This window comes from Oryctolagus cuniculus, chromosome 13, assembly GCF_051225735.1.
Source record: "Oryctolagus cuniculus isolate XC-2025 breed Fujian yellow rabbit chromosome 13, ASM5122573v1, whole genome shotgun sequence".
Classification (NCBI taxonomy): Eukaryota; Metazoa; Chordata; class Mammalia; order Lagomorpha; family Leporidae; genus Oryctolagus; species Oryctolagus cuniculus.
In genome coordinates, this window is record NC_142879.1 from 100,904,381 (window position 1) to 100,928,175 (window position 23,795).

General features: G+C 49.0%; 1 protein-coding gene and 1 long non-coding RNA gene across 13 annotated transcripts in view; one reads left to right on the forward strand and one right to left on the reverse strand.

The window, feature by feature from the left end:
* The window catches only part of LOC100357083 (WW domain-containing adapter protein with coiled-coil), a 92,822-nt gene extending 86,572 nt beyond the window's left edge, over positions 1 to 6,250 (reverse strand). For 2 of the 7 annotated variants that reach the window (XM_089311851.1, XM_070056034.2), the window contains exons 1-3: positions 5,980 to 6,246; positions 4,959 to 4,995; positions 3,402 to 3,597 (exon numbers count right to left, since the gene is read on the reverse strand). In XM_089311851.1, coding sequence (XP_089167977.1) covers positions 3,402 to 3,540 — 139 coding nt within the window. In that variant the 5' untranslated portion in view covers positions 3,541 to 3,597; positions 4,959 to 4,995; positions 5,980 to 6,246. Of the gene's footprint in view, positions 1 to 3,401; positions 3,598 to 4,958; positions 4,996 to 5,355; positions 5,817 to 5,979 lie in introns of those variants that run through there. The other 5 variants (XM_051820939.3, XM_089311850.1, XM_089311849.1 and 2 more) reach the window with 5 other exon arrangements.
* An 83-nt stretch (positions 6,251 to 6,333) lies between these two features.
* Positions 6,334 to 23,795, forward strand: part of LOC149122810 (uncharacterized) — a 43,871-nt gene continuing 26,409 nt past the window's right edge. For 2 of the 6 annotated variants that reach the window (XR_016219226.1, XR_016219224.1), the window contains exons 1-4: positions 6,349 to 6,818; positions 21,729 to 21,896; positions 22,598 to 22,717; positions 23,551 to 23,691. This is a non-coding gene — a long non-coding RNA (uncharacterized LOC149122810). Of the gene's footprint in view, positions 6,819 to 7,893; positions 8,095 to 21,728; positions 21,897 to 22,597; positions 22,718 to 23,550; positions 23,692 to 23,795 lie in introns of all 6 variants that reach the window. The other 4 variants (XR_016219225.1, XR_016219228.1, XR_016219229.1 and 1 more) reach the window with 4 other exon arrangements.

Here is a 23,795-nt window from a genome sequence, read left to right on the forward strand (position 1 = left end):
ACAGCCTAGGTAAAAGCCAAGGGCTTTATCTATATTTCCCACGTGGGTGCAGGGGCCATCTTCCCCTGCTTTCCCAGGCACATTAGCAGGGAATTGGATCAGAAGTGGAGCAGCTGGGACTCAAACCCATGACCACATTAAATGCTGGCATTGCACACAGTGGCTTAACACCACAACACTGGCCTCAGGATGTGAGTATCTTAACCAGCGGTCCTTTTATTATGTGAAGTGTGTCTTTTATTTTTGGGCCAGGGGAGGAGAGGCTGTTAGAGAGAGAGATATGTTGTACCCAACTGCTTACTCCCGAAATGCCTTCAACAGCCAGGGCTGGGCCAGGCCAAAGCTAGGAGACAGGAACTCCATCCAGGTCTCCCACATGGTAGCAAGCACTCAAGTACTTAAGTCATCACCTGCTGTTTCCCAGGGAAGCTAGAATCGGAAGCAGAGTCAAGACTGGAACCTAGGTACTCTGATCCGGGATGTGAGGGTCCTAAGCACCAGACAGTTCCAGGTACAGAGTAACATTCATACTGGCTCTCAGTAATGATGCTTGTAATTGCTACTAGAACAAAATGTTGTAAATAAAAATACCCAACAATACAGATCGTGTTAAATTAAGTTATGGTTAATGTAAAGACTGTTAGGAGTAAAAAAACAATCTTCCTCTATGCCTACCCTCTTACAGCATATCTTAAAAAGTCCTCTTAGACATGACTTCTGAACAGGCATTTTTAAAAGAATATCCAAGATGCCAAGAAGGAAATCTATGAAAAAAGCATGCTCTAACACCAGTGAACCCCAATCCTGAAGAAAGCATTCTCTCCAATTTACACTTCAGTTTAGCTTGCTTTGTACAATGCACGCTACAAATCAGAACACCAAGGCTTTTCAGTATAGGCATTTACAAAGTTCTTAAATTTAAAACACCCTCAAATAAAACGATCTAAGTAGCTCAACGAATACAGTAATTGCTCTTATATTAATTACACTGTTACATACACATGTAAGAAGAAAGAAATTAATTCACTTGCATTTTGGGCTTTTGCTAGTGTTCAATTTATATATATATAAATGATTAAAAAAACCTAAAGAAATTTATGTCTGTAATAAAGTCATATACTTTTAAAAACTCAGGATTTCCTTTTCTGTCTTCTCTTTAAACAAAGGAAAAATAGCAAAGTAAAAATTCACAAAAACAAAGTCCAACTGTACTTTGTGTTCATATTTTTGGTTTGACTGACAGCTACATTTTAAAAATGTCTCAGCCATAAAAATCCAACACATATTAGCAATAAAAAAATTGTATATACCTGAAGCAAACTATTAAGTATTAAATGAGGGAAGAAGCATCATTTTCTATCTTAAAAGGTAAAATTAACATCAAAGATGGACTCTGGACCGCAGACTAGAGATCTCCTACTTGACAGTACTATTATTCTTCCACAGTGCAGAATACAGTGGCCACACCTATTAGAGACAGGATAGACAGGAACAGAGTAGGAGGCCCCAGAGGAGCAGCTGGAAAGCAAATCACAAAGTGAGGTCTGACTTGGCAAATGACTAGCTCAGAAAAATAAGTAACAAGTTTCTTACAAAGGGAGCTGAGGAAACACCAGCAAAGACACAAACAAAAAAGGAAACAAAATGCCAAAAGGTACCTGGAGTTCACACGGGAAGAATGAAAACCAAAGAAAACAGGGGTACAGTAAAAATAAGCAGCTGTAACACCACTAGTTCAAGAATCAAAGCCTTTAAGAACACCTTCAAGGCCAAGGTCTCATCTTGACTTCCAGGAGTGTGACAACTGTTGGCACACAGTGGATGCCCAACGTTTGTTCAATGAATACACCACGACTGTTCTTGGGATTATTTCACCTGTAAAAGAATTGACTTGGGACAGTTTATTGTACGTGGATGAAAGGATTCACAGAAGTTTCCTCACTCCCACAAGGACTTCTTCCTGGACATGGGTTATAGACAGATAACCTGGAGCAGTCACTGAAGTTAAGAACCTGAGAGCCTACCTACAAGAAAACGAGGTGTCATGTCCTGAAATGCCACAATTACCAAAATTTTCAGAAGGAAGCACAGTATAGGACAACTAGTACATGTCCTCCAGGAGCTAACATTTCAGATGAATTCACTATAGAAAAGTGGCTGACAGTATCTCATGCTACCGCTAACACTGAGAAATTTATGCACAAAAACCAAAAACACTAAGTCTGATTTCACCAAAGAACTCCTAACACTTTAACAATCAAATCCACCTGCTACTATTACTTCTGAACTGAAATGTGATTTCTGTGAATAAGCAGCACAAAGCGATAGCTATAGTTACATAAAACTACTTCTTCCCATCTAACCATCCAAATTGCTCTATCCCAATGCTGCCTTCTGACCATTAGCTTCCTCAACCCAGTGATTACATACTGAAAAACATGGCATCCTCTAAATAATCACACTGAATGAAACGGATTTCTATCCTAGCAAGAAAAAAAAAGTAAAAGCAAAGACCAGCAGATACAGAGTATTTTTAAAAAGTTAAGCAACTACTGAGAAACTGTTAATGGGCAAACTAACATGATACAATATTTTCTTGGAAGCTTTCAATTAATATTGTATAGGTTATCTCAAATATGGTGTTTCTACTTCAGCTATGAGATCTCGCCGTGGGAGAAAATCTCAATCACCTTAGTGAAATCTGTTTGATTCTTAACGTACACTTCGGACATGAAATAAATTGCCCAAAATTTACCAGAGCAATGTAAGTCTCAATTATTGAGAGCTGGTTTTATTTATTCCCTCAGTCTCCCAACCATAAATAAAAAGCTTGAGGCATACCAGCAATGCGCAAGATGAAGCTAACTTTTGAAAAGTTCAATGTTTCAATGAACACACTACAGAATACTAGCAACTCTATAAAATGGAAAATTTTCAATGTTTACAACAGAAAAACCAAAACTGCATTTTCTCAGGCACAATTTTTTTTAAAATCTCTGAAGGGTCTTGAAAAGCCCAAGTTTTAAGCTCATAATTTTCACATTTGAACTTAACACTCAGCTGAAGCAGCAACAAGGGTCTCAAAGTAAGGCAAACACAAATCTCCACTTGAAAAAGTGAAAGTTCCTTCCCCAGAAAACGCCCTGCATTTCTCCCACCATTAACAAGGCACTTGGCAGACCGAGCTGCCTCACTGTCAGATGCTGGAGACCACTTTTTACCTGCTATGCCAGCACTGTCCGTCTACAGCAGTCTGCTTATCGAAATAAAACTGACAAATAAAATACTCTTACAATACAAGCAGAGTAACCCGTTCAGTTGGAAGTTATGTGTTTCATACAAAGCTAGTATTGTTAAAATAGACAGACAAAATAGATAGTTCAGACAAGAAAGCTACTCACCACCTTCCCTCTCTCTAACTCTGTGAGTATGCACGTTTTTGGCCTTGCTGTGGCCTGTGCTGTCACTGTATTTGTTTTCAGGACTGTCAGACCTCCGCAGCATCTTATTTGGTGGTGAAGGGTCTGTGGCGTCTCGCATCTTTTCATGTCTGTGATCACCACTACTGGGGTGACTCTTCGATGAATACTTAAGTGCCTGTAAAACATCACCCCCCAAACAAGAGAGAGAAAAAATTGAAACTTCAACTCTCCAGACTAATTTAATAATCACTGACACATCATTAGCTTTATTCACCGTTTTGAATTTCCAAAGTTAAAACTCATTTTCAAACTGGGCCTTCATACTATGAAGACAGAAACGTGGAAGTCGCTGTAAGGCTCCCGATACTATTCCACCACATTTTAGCCAAAAAAATAAATAAATAAAATCACTATCACCCTGTAAGTAAAATAATTAACCATCGAGGCATACTGATACCTCAAAAAACTTCCCATGGAATAGCTAAAGGCCTTTTTTTCAGGATTAATCAAAAAGAGACTAGAAACTCAGTTCACTGCTACACATGTGCAACTCACACGCACAGGCATGTATGTACATATGCATATGTTCCTGCAAACTTCCAAACCATGACTTCTCCAACTCCTGGACTCACATAAAAACTTCTCAGAACTCATTACCTACTCCTGCAGGTGTGGGAACTATTGGTCAAAATAAACTGATTTAAATCGCCAATATCTGGAGAAAGCACAACGGAACTTAACGAGAACACTTAAAACTTGGGTTTAATTCTAACTCATCTGAGGAGGCCATGTTCTACTCATCTTCAGGAGTGGGCAGACTCAGCGAGACTGGGGGTGCGGTGTCTTTACTGGTGCACAGCAGTGACCTCTCGGGCCAGCAGCCTGCCCTTCTATCTTTCCATGACCAGACATGGCTAGTACACTGCGAAGCCCTCCAGCCCTGGGAGCCGGAGCCCCTGCAGGATCCTAACAGACACACCCCTGCGTCCGAGGCAGCCAGGGATCTCAACTCCTGAACAAGAACAGAAGGACAGCCTCTCACTGGGCAGCTACCTGGGCCAAAACGGCCACTCCTCTCCCCCCTCCCCCCAGAAAAACCACCGGGCAGGGGCTGGCTATCGCGGCCGAGCGAGGCGTGAACCACAGGCCGCTCGGCTCCTTCCCAGCAACTTTCCGGGCCCCGTGCGCCCAGCGAGCACGCAGGCCTCTCCCGTGGCACCCATCACCTCCTCCCAGCGATCCCTCCACACCCAAATCACCCGGGCCTGGGATGCCTGGCTGCCAATCATCCCCCACCTCCCCCACTCCCCCCCAAAAAAGAACTACTGCGCTCTCTCGGGTCCCCCGTGACCCCAAGTCCCTAAGCCCCGCGGCGGAGCGCGCCGGGCACCCGGCCCCACACTCCCCGGGGCCCCGCGGGGCTCGCGTCGGCCGAGGGGCCTGCAGCGACTTCTGAAGCCTGCGCTCGAGTAGCCGTCCCTTCCCCTTCCCCCGGGCCGGCCCCTGGCACTCCCGCGCCCCGGGCTCGGCTGGTACCTGGTAAGGCTGCGAGTCCCCCCTCCGGTCGTGACAGCTGAAACACAGGAAGAGACACGGCGACATGAGAACCCCCCTGCCTGCCTGCCTGCCTGGCCGGGCGCCGAAGCACAGCCGAGCCGCAGGCCGCCCCTCCCCGCGCGCTCCCCGCGGTGGGCGCACGCCCTGGGGGCTCCCCCCCGGGACGCGGCGCCGCGGGCCCCCGCAGCACCCGCCGAGCCGGTCCCCGCGGCCCCGCACGCGCCGCCGCCGCCGCCTCCTCCCCCAGCCCGAGCCGGATCAGGGTTAACAACAAAAATGGCGGCGCGGCCAGCTCCAGATAAGGAGGAACAACCCCCCACCCCCCGACGCCGCCCCCCGCCTCCGCCGCGGCCCGAAAACCAGAAAGGCGATTTACCCATCACTGAGTCTCTGCTGTTTCCTCGCATACATTACCATCAATGCCCGGCCTGTGAGTGTGTGTCGGGGAGGGGGGAGAGCGGCCGCGAGAGGCGGGCGGGTGGACGGACGCACGGGCGGGCGAGCAGGCGGCGGCGGCGGCGGCGCGCCCTCGGCGACTCTCAGCACCTCCCCGTTACTGGCGCCGGCGCTCCCGGGCCATCTCCTTCCGCCGACACCACGCTCACTTTCAGCCCGGGGCAGCGGCGCCAACTACACGGCGGCAGCGCGAACCGGGGAGGGGGGGGAGGGGGAAGGGGAGGGGAGGGGCAAGAAGCCGCGTCCGGTTCAGCCCCGCGGAGAGCCGCCGCCTCCTCCGCCCTCTCCTCCTCCTGCTCCGCCGCCTCCTCCCCTCCTCCCTCCTCCCCCCCGCCGCCGCCGCCGCCGCCGCCTGGTCTTCCTTCTCCTCCTCCTCCTCCTCCCGCCGCCGCCGCCGCCGCCGCCGCCGCCGCCGGTGCCGCCGCTGCCGCTCCACCAACTACATCCGGGCAACTCGGACGCCGCCGCCTTCGGCAAACCTCGGCAGTTTCCGCCGCGCCCACCCTCGGCCCAGCGGCTCCCGAATCGCCGCCTTTCGGCAAACCTCGGCTCGCTCCGGCCTTCCTCTTCCTCTGAGGCCCGGCTTGCCTCTCTCTCGCGACCTGTCAGCCCTTTCCGGTCGCCGCTGCTTTTCCTCACACGCAAGTCCGGCCGCCGCCTTTCCAGTTTAGGGGTAGTCCTGCTCGGGGACCCGCTCGAGGCTGGTCCTAGGGGCTCTGGGCTGCGCTGGGAGGGAGCCGCCTTCGGGAGGAGGCCGGTGGGGCGCGAGCGGAGCCATCGCAGACTAAATAAGGGCGGCGGCGGCGGCTGCGCGTGCGCCCGGCGGTGCCGCGGGCGGGGGCGCCCCTCGGCGAGCGCTCCGGCCCCCGCCCCTTCGGGCTGCGGGCGCCGGGGGTCGGCAGCCCCCCGCGCGCGCGGACGGACGCTTCCTCGCGGGGCGAAGTCGCCTCAGGCCGGCGGGGAGCGTGGAGCCTGCGTGTCCCTGGCCCCCCAGGCCCGGGCACCGGACGCCGAGCGCGGGAGCGGCCCTCGCGGAGGTGCGGGCGCCGCGAGCCGGGGCTGGGGCGGGGGCGGCCGCTGCGGCGGAGGCGCGGGAACGGGAGCAGGAAGGCGGCCCCGGAGGCCGCGCGCGCGGCGGGGCGGGGGCCCCGGCCGCCCCGTCCCTTCTCCGTCCCCGCGTTAACCCGATCCGTCGCCTCCGGAGGGGGGCTGGGTGTGAACGAGGCGACGCGAGGTCACCGCAGGTCGGGGGGAGCCACGCCAGGTGCACCCGAACAGTTCGGCGTTGCAGACGCGGATGCTGTCCGGGCGCCCTGAGCTTCCCCAACTCCCTGCGCCCTAAATTCTTCGTGCGGAAACAGTGATGTCCCGCCAAGGGTTTCGGTAAGCATTGTAGGCAGCTGTTTCCCATAGATGGAAAGACAGGGCACAGATAACAACAAGGCCCGCCCCCCCAAAACAAGATTAAAAATTTGGGGTCTAGTAAGTTATCGCTAGGCCTACTGGAATGATGGGGTGGGGGTGGGGGGCGGCCCTGAAGTCACACTGAGTGAGAAGTAATTGGACAGCCTTCTTTGTGGCATCCATCCACCTGCCGGTTGTTAGAGTATGGCTACTGTTTGTGAGAGCCAATGAAAGCTTAATACCGCTTTAAAAAAATTAGGCACAAAAATTCATTAGTATAGTCTTATATGCAGTCTCTTTCATAGCAGGTAGATAGGAGACATCAGATTGTCAGATTGGAAAGTGTATAGTAATATTCAAGTGTTGGCCCGCGAAAACTGAACCAAACGACTTGAGAACCAGAGGTCTGCTGATTGCTTCTTAGCATTTGGTCAAAAGTGGCAAAGATCCACGCACGGTACAGTGGATCCTCATTGTTTCGGCTATTATATATGCGTGATTGACCTCACCAAAATATAACTGGAACCCCCAAATCGACATGTACTTTTGGTTTTCCTGAACCCAGTGATGGGAATTGGGGGGTGGGGGGGCTGGCACTGTGGCATAGCAGGTAAACCCACTGCCTGCAGTGCTGGCATCCCATATGAGTGCTGTTCATGTTCCGACTGCTCTATTTCCAATTCAGCTCCTTGCTAATGTTATAGGGAAGCAGTGGAAAAAGTATTTGGGCCTCTGCACTCATGTGAAAAACCCAGAAGAAGCTCCTGGGTTAGGCCTGGCCCAGCCCGGCCTTTGCCGACATTTGGGGTGTGAACCAGTCTGTGGGAAGACCTCGTTCTATAACTCTGCCTTTCAAATAAATAAAAGAAATTTGAACCTGCCTGTTCCCAGCTAGAGTTGAACAAAGACTCTCCACCTTACTTCAGCTGTCCTCTGCTCTTCACAGTATATTTAGTGTTGTTTTTTGCTGTTTCTATTGGTGATTTTGCTATTGTAAATGCCAGTCTTCCCTCCCTCCAAGTGTTCACGTGCTTTTTTTTTCTTTTAATTGGAGAGTGCAGGCCGGCACTTTGGTGCAGGGTGTTAAAGCCCCTACCTGCAGTGCTAGAGTCCCATACGGTCACCAGTTCATGTCCTGGCTATTCCACTTCTGATCCAGCTCTCTGCTAATGGCCTGGGAAAGCAGTGGAGGATGTCCCAAGTCCTTGGACCCCCTGCACCCACGTGGGAGACCCAGAAGAAGCTCTGGCTTCAGGTAGGCTCAGCTCCAGCCGTTGCGGCCATTTGGGGAGTGAACCAGGGGATGGAAGAACTCTGTCTCTACTTCTTGTAACTGTCTTTCAAATAAATCTTTAAAAAAAAAATAAGTTGCAGAGCCACAGCTCTTACCTACTGGTTTTTCCCCTAGGTGTTCTGGGCCAGGCTGAAGCCTGGAGCCAAAAATTCAATCCAGGTCTCCTATGTGGGTAGCAGGAACCCAAAAACTTGGGCCATCCATTGCTGCCTCCCACGGTCTGCATTAGCAGGAAGTGGGAATGAGAGTCAGCTATGGAAACCAGGCGCTCCAACGTGGAGGGCATTTTAACTGCTAGGTGAAATGCCACCCCAACTATTTCTCCTAAGCGTGAGAGTGCTGTGAAAAGCCTTGTGGAGAAAACACGTGCTGGTTAAGTTCCACTCAGGCTTATCATTGGTGCTTTGGATCATGAGTTCCGTATTAATAAATCATCATGTGTTAGGTGTCACTAAACAGAAAACACGCCTCAAACAATGTGTTGATCTGTTGACTGATTATGACCAGGAAGCTTACAGGAACTTAAATGCTATTGTTTATCAGTTCAGGGTTCATGACAGTTTTATTGAACAGAAGTACCACAACTAACAAAAATTAACTGTTTGCTAAAGGGCATGCCTAAATTGTCTGCCCATTATTTTCAGCTCGTTACCTAGCTAACAAAACTCCTTTGCAAATAACTCTCAACTCCTCTTTTCCATTTTACCTGCCTGAACCACAACCCTAGTCAGTTCTCTGCAGCATGGGTACCTGCACAGAGCACAGGAACTTGACGGGGAGAACACACAGGCAAACTCTCTCTGAAGTGAGCTCCTTGGGTTCCTCATCCCTCCGGGCTTTATTGCACAAATCCATTTACCTTGCCCTCCTCACCAGCTGTTTCTCGTCTTCTAAACCTGCCAAAACCTCATTCCTCGCTTGTAGTTCGTTATCTTGCTTCTTAGATCTCCAGGAAGACAGAAGAAATCAGAAAGCAGTAACTACCTGTACCAGCCTTGCGACATGATTACAGTAACTGGGTGAGAGTAAGACCAGTCTGGCCACTTTGTTGCATTTGACTCTCATCTACTTTTCTCAGGGATTTCTTTTCCTCTCAATTGGATCCCTTCCACTCCCTTCTAAACGTTTTCTACCAGCTACCACCTTTAAAAAAAAACATTTTTGAACCGTAACTCCCACCACATATCAACACATGGCTCTGCGACCTTCTCTACTGAAATACTCATCTCCACTTTTACTCTGTCCGGCCCACACGATGTGGCTTTGTTCCCACATTCCTGAACCTGCTGCAGATCTTCAGTATCTTCCATGTTCTCAGACCTGATTTCTGTTTCCAGGCTTCATCTCACTTCACTTGTGTGCAGCATTCGACACAACTGCTAACTTTCTTTGTGAAGCCCTTATGCTGCCTGCCAAGATCCCGTTCTCTCTCTCTCAGGCTTCTCTTCTTCCTAAAGGGCTGTTTTTAGTGTCCTTGCTGGTTCTTCCTCATTTTCCAGCCTGTAAGTGCCAGAGTCCCAGGATCCAAGTCTCACAGCTTGCACTGTGTGTGTTCTCCTTGTTCTCTCCCCAGGCAGGACCATTCAGATCTCTGGCTGGGGGAAACCCACGCTGACTCCAGCCCACAACCAGGCCCCTGAACACTAGGTTCACACTTAACTGCCTACATGCAGCACTGCCTGGATGTCTAACAGGCATTACAAACGTAATGGATCCAAAACAAGTTTTCCTCAGGTCTTCCCTACCCCCATGAAATGGCAGCTTTGTCCTTTTGAGGCTAACAACCCAGGAGCCATCTGACATCTCCAATCAACTCCACCAGCAAATCCTGCTGGAATTACCCTGATAACGTCTCCAGAATCTGACTTCTCTTGACCATCACCTTCACATTCACTCCTGCCCAAGCTTCTGTCATCTTACACCTGGGCCGTGGCAAAGGCTCCCGCTTCTACCCTTGCTTCTAAGTGGTCAGCTCCAGCACACTGAGGTCACCGTGATCACTTTAAAAGGCAAATAATGCGTGTTACAGGGCCAGCATTGTAGCATAGCAGGTAGAGCTATTGACTGTGATATCAGCGTCCCATACGGGCACTGATTCGTGTCCCAACTGGTGCTCCACTTCTGATCCAGCTCCCTGCTGGAGCTGATAAAGCAACAAAAGATGGTCCAAGTGTTTGGGCCCCTGCCACCCATGTGGGAGACCTGGATGAAGCTCCTGGCTCCATCCTGGCCCTTGGCAGCCATCTGGAGATAGTCCCATCAAGTGGAAGATCTCTCTGTGACTTCCAAAATAAGTAAAAATTTTTAAAGTATCATTGCTATCTTAAAATCTACCAGGAGCTTCCCATCTCTTCCAGAACAAAAAGCAAAGTTCTAGTGATGACCCATAGGCTTTTTGTAAACTTCCCAAGCCTTGTTAGCTTTGACTCCTTACCTGGAGACTTTTATTTGGTCATTCTTTTCCTTGTTTCTCCAGTGTAACAAGCAACCCTCCTCCTCGGGATCTTTGCACTTCCATTCCTCTGTCTGCAGTGCTCTTCCTGTTGGTAACAGCTTGGCTCCTATGGTTACCCAGGTATCTGTTGACATCTCACCTTGTCAGAAAGGTCTTTGTTGAGACTATCTAATGGCTCCCCACCACCTTTGCTCCCTCACCCTGCTGCATTTTTCTTATACCATATACCACATAACATGTTACATATTTCATTTGTCTCCCACTGCAGTGGACACTCCATTCGACACCAGATAAATATTTGTTGAATGAGAGGACATTTGCTTATTAAAAGGAAAAGTAAAGTATTAGAGTTCTCAAGAGGAAAAGGCTTATGGTCTATTTATACTTGCTTTATAAAAGACCAAAATCCAGTCCTGGCCTCATAAATAGGATGGGGAAAAGCTGGGTTATGTGTAAGCAAAATATGGCATTGCAACATAATATTTGAAAACTTACATAAATTCACATATGTACCAAATTGTAAGCAGGGTAGTGGATAGCTTATCTAATGAGAGGTACCAAGTTTGCAAGTGAGCACAAACCTGTATTTCAGCCAGTAGATTAACACATCTTCCTGGAGAGGGGAAGAGCCACATGTTTGCTGCAGGTGACCAAGATTCTAGTGTGATCCTACCGGGGGGAGAATCGGGCCTCCAGCTGTGAAAGGGACTTGATACCAAATTTTGCTGCAGTTGCCAAAGGGCCACAAAATAAGGCTGCATTCTTGGAAATTTCCACCTACTTCTTTCTCATTTCTTTTTGTCTCCATCCTTAGCTTCCTATCAAACGCAGCATAACATATTGATTAAAAACGTGGGTTTTAGTATCAGGATTGAGCTCTGGCTTCGTTCTGACTCACCAGCAGTGTGACTTTGGGCAACGTGTTGGGTTCTCAGAGGCTGTTCCTCCTCCTTTCTGAACTTGACAGGATATAACATTGCAGGTGAAAAAGAAGTGAAATTGGATAAGTAACAGCACTGAGAAAATACATGCCCCGCTGCTGGTGGTTACCATCCGTTCAGAAAAATTGTATTAAAGCACAATCATCAGGTCTTAGAAATAAAGCGTTAACCTAAGTCACTTGGTCTCTGCTCTTAGCGAGTTTATATTTTGACTAAACAATATTCATACATAACTAAAAGAAAAGGCTTTGGGTTCACAGGTTTGCAGTGTGAGGTGTCCTAAGGAGAAAGACTAAGACAACGGCAACAAAAGTTCCCATTTAGAAAAGGGGACTAAAAACCTCCAGAACAGCACCCCCATTCATGTGTGGTGAACCCACACACGCAGGGATAACGTAAATAACAGCAGATGCTGCGGGACTTACTGACTCATGTGTTGGCCGTAATGATCACAGTTGGGTTTACCAAACTGGCCATTTTTTTTTTTTAACTTCTTCCAGGTGATACTAAAGATTAGCCAGGATTAAGAGCCAAGCTCTGGGGCCAGTGCCGTGGCTCACTTGGCTAATCCTCCACCTGCGGTGCTGGCACCCCGGGTTCTAGTCCCGGTTGTTCCCTTCCAGTCCAGCTCTCTGCTGTGGCCCGGGAGGGCAGTGGAGGATGGCCCAAGTGTTTGGGTCCCTGCACCTGCATGGGAGACCGGGAGGAAGTACCTGGCTCCTGGCTCCGGATCGGCGTAGCGCCGGCCGTAGCAGCCATTAGGGGAGTGAACCAACGGAAGGAAGACCTTTCTCTCTGTCTCTCTCTCACTGTCTATAACACTCTTTCTCTCTCTCTCTCACTGTCTTAACTCTGCCTGGCCCCAAAAAAAAAAAAAAAAAAAAAAAGCCAAGCTCTAATCCCTCTGCCTCTGGCAAAACTTCAGCTTGAATTAACCCAGCTGTTCACCATGTCAGGGTCTCTAAGCAGTTGCACGTGCTGTGGACTAGCAGATGGTAGATTGGATTGATCCCGTAACAGTCTCTGGTTCGTCACACTCAGATGGACCCTCAGCACCACCAGGTGATCTCCAAGTTTTTCAGACTTCTTTTCTCCCTAAGCCTATCTCCCTCACTTCATGACCTTCACTCAGAAAATGTCACTTCCCTCCTCCCAAACAAGTCCCAAATGGAAATTTCTTTCTGCTTGGATTTTATTAATTTACTTTGAGGGTTTATTCATTTGAAAGGCAGAGCAACAGAGAGAGGGCGAGAAACAAATCTCTCCACTGGTTCACTCCTCCTGTGACAGTCGGGGCTGGGTCAGGCCAAAGCCAGGAACCTAGAACTCCATCCAGGTCTCATGTGAGTGGTAGGGGGTCCAGGCACTTTCCCAGATGCATTAACAGGGCGCTGGATCCGAAGTGGAACCCCCAGGACTTGAACCAGAGCTGTAATATAGGCTACTCCACCACAATGCTGGCCCCTTTCTTCTTGCTTTTGAACTATACAAATTATTTATACTCACCCATCTGTTTACTCAGCCAACATTTATTGTGCACCCACTGTGTGCTGGGTATATGTCCTTGAACAATACAAACAGGACTCTGCCTTCCTGGAGCTTATATTCCAGTGGGAAAAGTCAGTCCTAAAATAACTAATTTAGACAGGAGCGTGTGCTACAGGCAACAGCGGAGTGGGAGGAAAGGTGGGATTGAGGGGTAATATTTTAAATAGCGTACTCATTGAACAGGTGGCAGTTGAGTGAACACATGAAGGTGGAACGCTGGAAACCTTCGTGGATGGCTGCAGAGAGAGTGCCTGGTGAAGGTGCTGTAGCAGGAATGAGCTTCCTGTCTGCAGGAACAATCAGGGAAGTCCTGTGCTTGGTGGGTCATAACCGAGGGGGCAGTGCTAGGAAAGGAGGTCAGGAGACCCGATTGTAAAGGATCTTGCCGAGGTGGGGAGCCTGTCTTCTGCCGAGGGCCTTTTGGATATTTATAGCATCATTCACAGGCCATAAAAATTATCACATTAAAAATTAGCCTGCTTGGTCAACCAAGTGCTGCTACAGGGATATACTCAGCTCCCACCCAGGAGACAATGGCTTGAGACATCGCCCCATGCCAGCAGAGAGTACCTGTTGCCCCATGTCAGCAGGAAGTAGCTCTGAAGACAGATCATTGTGCCAGCATCCCATATGGGCGCCGGTTCTAGTCCCGGCTTCTCCACTTTCAGTCCTGCTCTCTGCTATAGCGTGGGAGAGCAGTAGAAGATGGCCTAAGTCCTTGGGCCTCTGCACCCATGTGGGAGACCTAGGGGAGGCTCCTGGCTTCTGATTGGTGCAGCTCCGGCCATTGCTGCCAATTGGGGAGTGAACCAGCAGACGGAAGACCTCTCTCTCTATCTCTCTCTCTCTCTTTCTGTAACTGTCTTTCAAATAAATAAAAATAAATCTTAAAAAAAAAAAAAAGAACAGTCTGCATGGTCAGAAAGGAAACAGCAAGCCAGTACAGACGCTCCAGCATTGTCTTAAGGCTGCTGTTTCAAGGCAGGAGTTGGGCTCCTGTCTACGGCCAGTTGTGTCAGCTGTGCTTGCCTTGTGCCCCTTCAGTCGCCTTCTGGTACCACTTCTCCCTTCTTTTGTATATGCAGGCTCTCCTTTCCTTTGGCTCATTTCCATTAGATCTTCAACATGTTGAATCCTGTGTTTAAAAAACCCTTCCTTGGGTCCAGTTCAAGTTCCGGCTGCTCCACTTCCCACCCAGCTCTCTGCTATGGCCTGGAAAGGCAGTAGGAGATGGCCCAAGTGCTTGGGCCCCTGCACCCATGTAGGAGACCCAAAAGAAGCTCCTGGCTCCTGGCTTAGGTTCAGCTCAGCTCTGGCCATTGCGGCCATTTGGGGAGTGAACCAGTAGATGGAAGAAGACCTCTCTCTTTCTCTGCCTCTGCCTCTCTCTAATTCTGCCTTTTGAATAAATAAAATAAATCAAAAAAAAAAAAAAAAAAACAACTTTCCTATTGCCCCCAGCCAGCTACTACTCTTTCACCTTCCTTCCCTCTGCCAGACTTCCACCAAGTCTTGTCCGGTTTAATTCTGCACTCCTCTGTTCATAGTTGAAGTCCCTGCAGTGGACATCTGCCCCCTAGCTACGAAACCAGATTCCCCAAGGCAGCAGCTCTTCAAGAGGCAGTGCTGAGTCTTCAGGAGCCATTTGGGAATGTGTGGCGGTATTTATTGGTTATCACTTGTGTATTTTCAGTATGACCAAGGGTGAGCGATGCTACTTGCTTACTGTCCAGGAGGGATGGAGGGATGATGTCACTTGCTTGTTGGAGGGCAACATATTAGCAATGCCTAGGACAGTCCCGTGTACTTCACAGTTGTCCTGTTCCAAGTGTTGCTATCACTCCCTCAAGACATAAAGTCACAAATGACTTCTCTACCTGTGTTCAGTGGACATTTTTCAGTTTTTTCCTACCTGAACTCAAAGTGGCAGGCTTTTTATTTGTATTTGTTTTGAGGGATGGAGAGACAGAAGTCAGCAGACAGGAGTTAAGAGACAAATCTCTCATCTGCAGGTTCATGCCCTAAAGGCATGCAGCAGCTGGGGGTGAGCCAGGTGAAAGCCTGGAACTCAACTGAGTTCTCTCACATGGCTGCCAGGGACCCAGCTGCTTGAACCATCACCCACTGCCTCACAGCGCACTGGCAGGAAGCTGGAAATCAGAAGTAGAGTCGGGACTTGAAGCCCAGATATTACATGATGGATGCAGGCATCCCAAGCAGCATCTTAACTAGTTCACAGAACACCCATCCCTGAACTCAGAGTATTTGACACTAACATCTACTCTCTCTGCATTGCCCTTCTCACTTGGCTTCTGTGGTACAACATGGTCCTTATTTTGTTCTGACTTCTCCAACTGTTCCTGTAATCCCTTCATCCTCTTTTACTCCATTACCATCTGTTGAAGTTTCTCACAAAGTAGAGAAGTGTCGGCATAAAGTAGGGATCCATGAGTCCATCCTCCTGCAAAATAAATAATTGGCAAAAATTGTCAGAAGCAACCCTGAGTGAGCTCTGGAAACTAGTCGGAGGTTTGCAATGACCAGGCAGACGCTTAAGAAAAGGATGACTTATATCTCTCTCTCAGAGGAGAGCTTTGCATCATTTAACTCACCTGCCCAGCCCAGCAGCAGCTTTGAAGATGACAACCTGCATTTCTTTTTTTTTTTTTTTTTAAGATTTATTTGTTTATTTGAAAGAGTTACAGAGAGAGAGAGAGAGAAAGATCTTCCATCTGCTGGTTTGCTTCCTCTTTCTCTCTGCCTCTGCTCTGTAACTCTGCCTTTCAAATAAATAAATAATGAACAAAGGGCTTGTGCTGTGGCTCAGCAGGTTAACGCCCTGGCCTGGGGCGCCGGCATCCCACATGAAGCTGGTTCTAGTACTGCCTGCTCCTCTTCCAATCCAGCTCTCTGCTGTGGCCTGAGAAAGCAGTGGAGGATGGCCCAAGTCCTTGGGCCCCTGCACCCATATGAGAGACCCGGAGGAAGCTCCTGAGTCCTGGCTTCGGATCGGCACAGCTCCGTTAGTGAACCAACAGATGGAAGAACTCTCTCTGTCTCTACCTCTCTATAACTCTGCCTGTCAAATAAATAAAATAAATCTTTAAAAAGAAATGAACAAAAGACTTGAACATATTTTTCTCTGAAAAGTTTTTTTAAAGATTTATTTATTTATTTATTTGAAAGTCAGTTACACACAGAGAGAAGGAAAGACAGAGAGAGGTTTTCCATTCGCTGGTTCACTCCCCATTTGACCGCAATGGCTGGAGCTGCACCAGATCTGAAGCCAGGAGGCAGGAGCCAGGAGCTTCTTCCAGGTCTCCCATGCAGGTGCAGGGGCCCAAGGTCTTGGGACGTCTTCTACTGCTTTCCCAGGCCACAGCAGAGAGCTGGATCAGAAGTGGAGCAGCCGGATTTCAAACCACCGCCCATATGGGATGCCAGCACCGCACGTGGCAGCTTTACCTGTTACATCACAGTGCTGGCTCCCCAGAAATTTTTTTAAAGATTCATTTATGTGAAAGGAAGAGCTACAGAGAGAGAAGGAAAATATCTTCCATCTGCAGTTGCAGTCCCCAAATGGCCACAACAGTTAGGACTGGGCTTGGCTGAAGCCAGGAACCAAGAACTGCATCCTGGTCTCACATGTGTGTGGCAGGGACCTCAGCACTTGAGCTGTCTTCTGCTGCCTTCCCTCATACATTATCAGGAAGTTGGATCAGAAGCAGAGCAGCCAGGTTCCAGGGCTCAAAATGGTGCCCCAATATCAGATGCCAGTGTCACAAGCAGTGGCTTAACTCTGTCAAAACGCCGGCCCACCCCCAAAAAATATTCTAATGGCTAACAGATACAAGAAAAGATGCTCATCATCATTGCTGGTTGGGGAAATGCAAATCAAAACCACAACGAGAGACCACTTCACACTTACTAGGATGACTGTCAATTAAAAGTGTTGGTAAGGCTGTGGAATACTGGAAGTCTCATAAATTGCTAGTGAGAGAGTAAAAAGATGCAGTGGCTATGCAGACCACTCTGGAAGTTCCTCAGAATTTCAGAGAATTACAGTATGTCACAGCAGATCTCTTAAATGTATACTGAAGAGAATAGAAAACAGATATTCAAACAAAAACTGGCATGTGAATACTTATAGTGGTATTATTCATAGTAGCTAAAAAGTAGAAACAGCATAAATGTCCCATCGAGAGATGAATGAGTAATCAAATCATGGTATATGCATACAGTGGAATATTACTTAGTCATAAATAACAGTGAAGTGCTGATACATGCTACAACGTGGATCAGGCTTGAAAACCTGCCAAGTGAAAGAAGCCAGACACTTAAAAGCCACAGGGTGGGAGATTCCATTTATATGAAATGGCTAAAGTAGTCAAAGCTACAGACAGAAAGCAGATTAGTGGTTTCCAGTGGCTGTGGAGAGACAGGAATGAGGGGCTGCTGCTGAATGAATATGGTGTTTGTTTTTTGAGTGATGCAAGTGTTCACATTTAGGTAACGGTGGTTGCCAACATTGCAGAACTGTAGACATCATCCTTGTTGCTTCTGCTTTACACACCTTATCCCATTCATCATTAGAGTCCATTGATTTTTTTTTTTTTTTTTTTTGACAGGCAGAGTTAGACAGTGAGAGAGAGACAGAGAGAAAGGTCTTCCTTCTGTTGGTTCACCCCCCAAATGGCTGCTACAGCCAGCGCACTGCGCCACTCTGAAGCCAGGAGCCAGGTGCTTCCTCCTGGTCTCCCATGCAGGTACAGGGCCCAAGCACTTCGGCCGTCCTCCACTGCCTTCCAGGGCCACAGCAGAGAGCTGAGTCCATTGATTTTACTTCCTAAGTAGTGCTCACTATTCCAGTTGCTCTGATCTGCTACTACCAGTCTCATCTAAGACACCATCTTCTGTCTATACAATGACCTCTTAACTGTTCACTGAGAGCAGCCTAATGAGAAACATTTCTTTTTTCTTTCTTTTTTTAAAGATTCATTTATTTATTTGAAAGACAGAGTTATAGAAAGGGAGAGATATAGAGATCTTCCATCCTCTGATTCACTCCCCAAATGGCCACAACAGCCAAAGCTGAACCAGGCTGAAGCCGGGAGTCAGGTGCTTCCTCCTTGTCTCCCACAGGGTGCAGGGGCCCAAGCACTTGGGCCATTCTCTGTTTCTTTCCCAGACACATTAGCAGGGAGTTGGATCAGAGTTGGAGCAGCTAGGACTGGAACCAGCATCCCATATGGCTGGTGATTTTATCCACTACACCACAGTGCCAGCCCCTGAATACTCTCTTGATTTCCTTTCTCAGTTTATCCTTCCAGCAAAATCAGGACTCTAACCAATGTTCATCTGTTCACTCCTGCTCTTCTTGTAGTGGAATGTGACTCAGAAACATGTGAGGGTCTCACTTTAAATTCATGAACAGAAACTTGATGTGACCTAAACATGCTGCCAATCAGTTTCTTCTTCAAGTTTATTCACTCTTGCTGTCTTCATCCATTTAGGTCATTACAGTAAAACATCCACAAACTGGGTAGCTTGTAAACAACAGAGATTTATTTCTTTTTTTTTTTTTTTTTTTTACAGGCAGGCAGAGTGGACAGTGAGAGAGAGAGACAGAGAGAAAGGTCTTCCTTTTGCCGTTGGTTCACCCTCCAATGGCCGCCGCGGCCGGCGCGCTGCGGCCGGCGCACCGCGCTGATCCGATGGCAGGAGCCAGGAGCCAGGTGCTTTTCCTGGTCTCCCATGGGGTGCAGGGCCCAAGCACCTGGGCCATCCTCCACTGCACTCCCTGGCCACAGCAGAGGGCTGGCCTGGAAGAGGGGCAACCGGGACAGAATCCGGCGCCCCGACCGGGACTAGAACCCGGTGTGCCGGCGCCGCTAGGCGGAGGATTAGCCTAGTGAGCCGCGGCGCCGGCCGATTTATTTCTTTTTTTTTTAAAAATTATTTATTTGACGGTCCGGCACTGTGGTACAACATCCCATGTGGGTGCCAGTTCTAGTCCCGGCTGCTCCTCTTCTAATCCAGCTCTCTGCTATGGCCTGGGAAAGCAGTACAAGATGACCCAGGTCCTTGGGCCCCTGCACCCGTGTGGGAGACCCGGAGGAGGCTCCTGGCTCCTGGCTTCAGATCAGCACAGCTCCGGCCATTACGGAGATCTGGAGAGTGAACCAGCAGATGGAAGACCTCTCTCTCTCTCTGCCTCTCCTCCCTCTGTGTAACTCTGCCTTTCAAATAAATAAATAAATCTTTAAAAAAATTATTTATTTGAAAGGCCGAGTTACAGAGAAGCAAAGGGAGAGATAGAGAGAGAGAGTGAGTCAGAGAGTCTTCCATACTCCGGTTCACTCCCCAAATGGCCACAACAGCCAAAGCTGGGCTGATCCGAAGCCAGGAGCCTGGAGCTTCTTCCTGGTTTCCCACATGGGTGCAAGGGCCCAAGGACTTGGGCCATCTTCCTCTGCTTTCCCAGGCATATTAGCAGGGAGCTGGATCAGAAGTGGAGCAGCCGGGACCTGAACCAGTGCCCATATGGGATGCTGGCACTGCAGGTGGTGGCTTCCCCCGCTATACCACAGCACTGGCCCCTGAGCTTTATTTCTTATAGTTCTGGAGATTGGGAAGTCCGTGAACATGGAGCCAACAGCTTGGCTGTCTCATGAGGACCCACTTTCTGATCCATAAATGCCACCTTCTCACTGTGTCCCCACACGCTGGACGGGATAAGGGATTTCTCTTGGACCTCTTTTATAAGGGCACTAATCCCGGTCATGACTGGTCCAGTCTCAGGGCCTAATCTCTTCCCAAAGGCCTTACCTTCTAATTACCACCACCTTGGGAGTTAAGAGTTCAACATACCAAACACAAACATTCAGACACAGCTCTCCCCTTTACCCCCTTTCTTTAGACTGTCTCATCTGTTAGCCTCTCAAAATACCCAACATTTTCTACTTTAAATCTTGCCCTCCATGTTTTTTTTTTTTTCTGTTTCCTGGACAAAACGAAACAATCAGAAGAGACCTCCTGCCTCTCCTCTGTCTCCGGATTCGCTTCCGCACGCACAGTCTCCTTGTCGGCTCACTACCTAGCACACACCAACTGTGAATGCTCTCCCTGCCGCTGTCTCAAACCAGCCTCCCTTCTTGTGTAGTACCTCAGAGGCCTGCTACCTGCCTGTGGCCCTTGAACTAAATCCTGTCACTGTTTCATACAACCCATGAGCTAAGAATGGTTATCATATTTTTTTTTTTTTTTGGACAGGCAGAGTGGACAGTGAGAGAGAGACAGAGAGAAAGGTCTTCCTTTGCCGTTGGTTCACCCTCCAATGGCCGCCGCGGCCGGCGCGCTGCGGCCGGCGCACCGCGCTGATCCGATGGCAGGAGCCAGGAGCCAGGTGCTTTTCCTGGTCTCCCACGGGGTGCAGGGCCCAAGCACCTGGGCCATCCTCCACTGCACTCCCTGGCCACAGCAGAGAGCTGGCCTGGAAGAGAGGCAGCCGGGACAGAATCCGGCGCCCCGACCGGGACTAGAACCCGGTGTGCCGGCGCCGCTAGGCGGAGGATTAGCCTAGTGAGCCGCGGCGCCGGCCCAGTTATCATATTTTTTAGATAGCTGGAGGGAAAAATATGTACCAGAGACAATGTGTGATACTCACTGTCTGATCCTTTGCCAAAAACTGCTGATTCCTGTGTAGATCTAGATCTCTTTCCCTCTGATCTACTCAATATTGACACGGCCCTTCCCCCTTTTCTCTCCTACATTAATCAGTTTTGGGCTCCAAATTAGATTATTTCTTTTTTTTTTTTTTTATTCGAAAGGCAGAAACATAGAGAAGCAGAGGCAGAGAGAGAGAGAGGTCTTCCAACTGCTGGTTCACTCTCCAGATAGCCTCAACAGGCAGAGATGCACTGATCTGAAGCCAGGAGCCCGGAGCTTCTTCTAGGTCTCTCACGCAGGTTCAGGGGCCCAAGCACTTGGGCCGTCTTCTACTGCTTTCTAGGCCATAACAGAGAGCTGGATCGGAAGTGGAGCAGCCGGGACTTGAAACAGCGCCCATATGGGATGTCAGCGCTGCAGGCAGCGGCTTTTACCCACTACACCACAGAGCCGGCCCCCAAATTAGAGTATTTCCACCAGCGTTTGAGCATTATTATTTCTGTCATCTTTAAAAAAACCAAAGGGCCAGCGCCGTGGCTCAATAGGCTAATCCTCCGCCTTGCGGCGCCGGCACACCGGGTTCTAGTCCCGGTCGGGGCGCCGGATTCTGTCCGGCTGCCCCTCTTCCAGGCCAGCTCTCTGCTATGGCCCGGGAGTGCAGTGGAGGATGGCCCAAGTCCTTGGGCCCTGCACCTGCATGGGAGACCAGGAGAAGCACCTGGCTCCTGCTTTCGGATCAGCGTGATGCGCCAGCCGCGGCAGCCATTGGAGGGTGAACCAACGGCAAAAGGTAGACCTTTCTCTCTGTCTCTCTCTCTCTCACTGTCCACTCTGCCTGTCAAAAATTAAAAAAAAAAAAAGTATTTAAAAAAAAAAACTCTCAAAACCTCTTCCCATGCCAGTCTGCCCTGTTTGTTCCGCTTTGCAATACAGAACCCTGACATAGCAGTTGATACTTGTTGCTCCACATTCCTTCTTTTCAGTTCCTACCTGGACACATTCTCATCAGGCTGTCTCCCCCACCACCAAAGCAAGCACCGTTGTTAAGATCACTACCAGCTTCTGTATGCTCATCCCAGCAGTCGGCCTTCAGTCTCCATGTCATTTGTCCCGCAGCAACATTGGACAAAGTGAATCACTTCTCCTCCTTGGTAAACTCTCTGCACTTGATTTCCAGATCTCTATGCTGTGCCTTCTCCCTCCATCCCTGGATTCTTCCTTCCTGCTCAGATTCTTCTCCCGGATCTCTTCACCCCAGAGTACCCCAGGGCTCAGTTTGTCTCCACCAGAGCACTGGATGGCTCTTACCCAGCTTCATGGCTTTCAAATCTATCCTTTAGCTGACAGCTCCCAAACTTATATGTAGCCTTAATGTCTCTCCAAGTTCAGATTCTTATGTCTGTCTTCCTACCTGTATAAAATATCTAAATTTTTTTTAAAAAAATGAAATTATTAAAGTATAGGTGAATGAGGCCAGCACCGCGGCTCACTAGGCTAATCCTCCACCTGCGGCGCCGGCACCCCACGTTCTAGTCCCAGTCAGGGTGCCGGATTCTGTCCCGGCTGCCCCTCTTCCAGGCCAGCTCTCTGCTGTGGCCAGGGAGTGCAGTGGAGGTTGGCCCAGGTCCTTGGGTCCTGCACCCCATGGGAGACCAGGAGAAGCACCTGGCTCCTGCCTTCGGATCAGCGCAGTGCGCCGGCCGCAGCAGCCATTGGGGGGTGAACCAGTGGCAAAGGAAGACCTTTCTCTCTGTCTCTCTCTCTCACTGTCCACTCTGCCTGTCAAAAAAAAAAATAAAATAAAAAAAAGTATAGGTGAATGGTTTGTTTGCTTGTTGGCTTATTATTTCAGAGACAGAAAAAGCTCCTGGCTGCTGCCTCACTCTCTAGATGCCTGCAATGACCAGGGAATGAGTAACTTCATCAAGGTCTTCCACCCAACTACATGAGCCTTCACCTGCTACCTCCAAAGGTGAACATTAGCCGGAAGGTGGCACTGGGAGCAGGGCTGGGATTTTAACCCAGGTATTTAGACAGGGAATGCAAGTGTCCCAACTGGTATGTTGACCATTAGGCCAAATGCCTACTCCTAGGGGAATGGTTTTCCTTCAGGTCTAACAGGATATGAAACCTCGAAGCTATGGCAGGACGGGAGAGCAATAGGTTTGACACAAATTTAGAAGTTCTTCATGATGAAAAATACGCCATAGATAAAGTTAGAAGATAAGTTAAACATTTGGATAAAATAATTGTAATATAGAAAAGCACAGAGAAGTTAATACGTATACTCTATAAAGACCAACAGCTCAAAAAGTACATAAACTATATTCACAAATGAGTCAAAAGGATATATATTGGGGATGGGGGCCAGCACCGTGGCTCACTTGGTTAATCTTCCGCATATGGTGCTGGCATCCCATATGGGCACCGGGTTCTAGTCCCGGTTGCTCCTCTTCCAGTCCAGCTCTCTGCTGTGGCCCAGGAGTGCAGTGGAGGATGGCCCAAGTGCTTGGGCCCTGCACCCGCATGGGAGACTAGGAGGAAGCACCTGGCTCCTGGCTTTGGATCGGTGCAGCGCGGTGCAGCGCCGGCCATAGTGGCCATTTGGGGAGTGAACCAACAGAAGGAAGACCTTTCTGTCTTTCTCTCTCACTGTCTGTAACTGTACCTGTCAAATAAAAAAAAAAAGGATATATATTGTTGATAATAGATGTTCATCATAAAAATAAGAAATACAAGTAAAAACAACAGTGAACTTCCTGTTTTAGACTGACTACATTTTCTTTTTCTTTTATTTTTTTAAAGGTTTATTTACTTGAAAGAAGAGGCAGAGAGAGAGAGAGAGAGGTCTTCCATCCGCTGGTTCACTCCCCAGTGGCTACAATGGCTGGAGCTGCGCCGATCTGAAGCCAGGAGCCAGGAGCTGCTTCTGCGTCTCCCACATGGGTACGGGGGCCCAAGGACTTGGGCCATCTTCTACTGCTTTCCCAGTCCATAGCAGAGAGCTGGATTGGAAGTGGAGCAGCCAGGACTAGAACTGGCGCCCATAT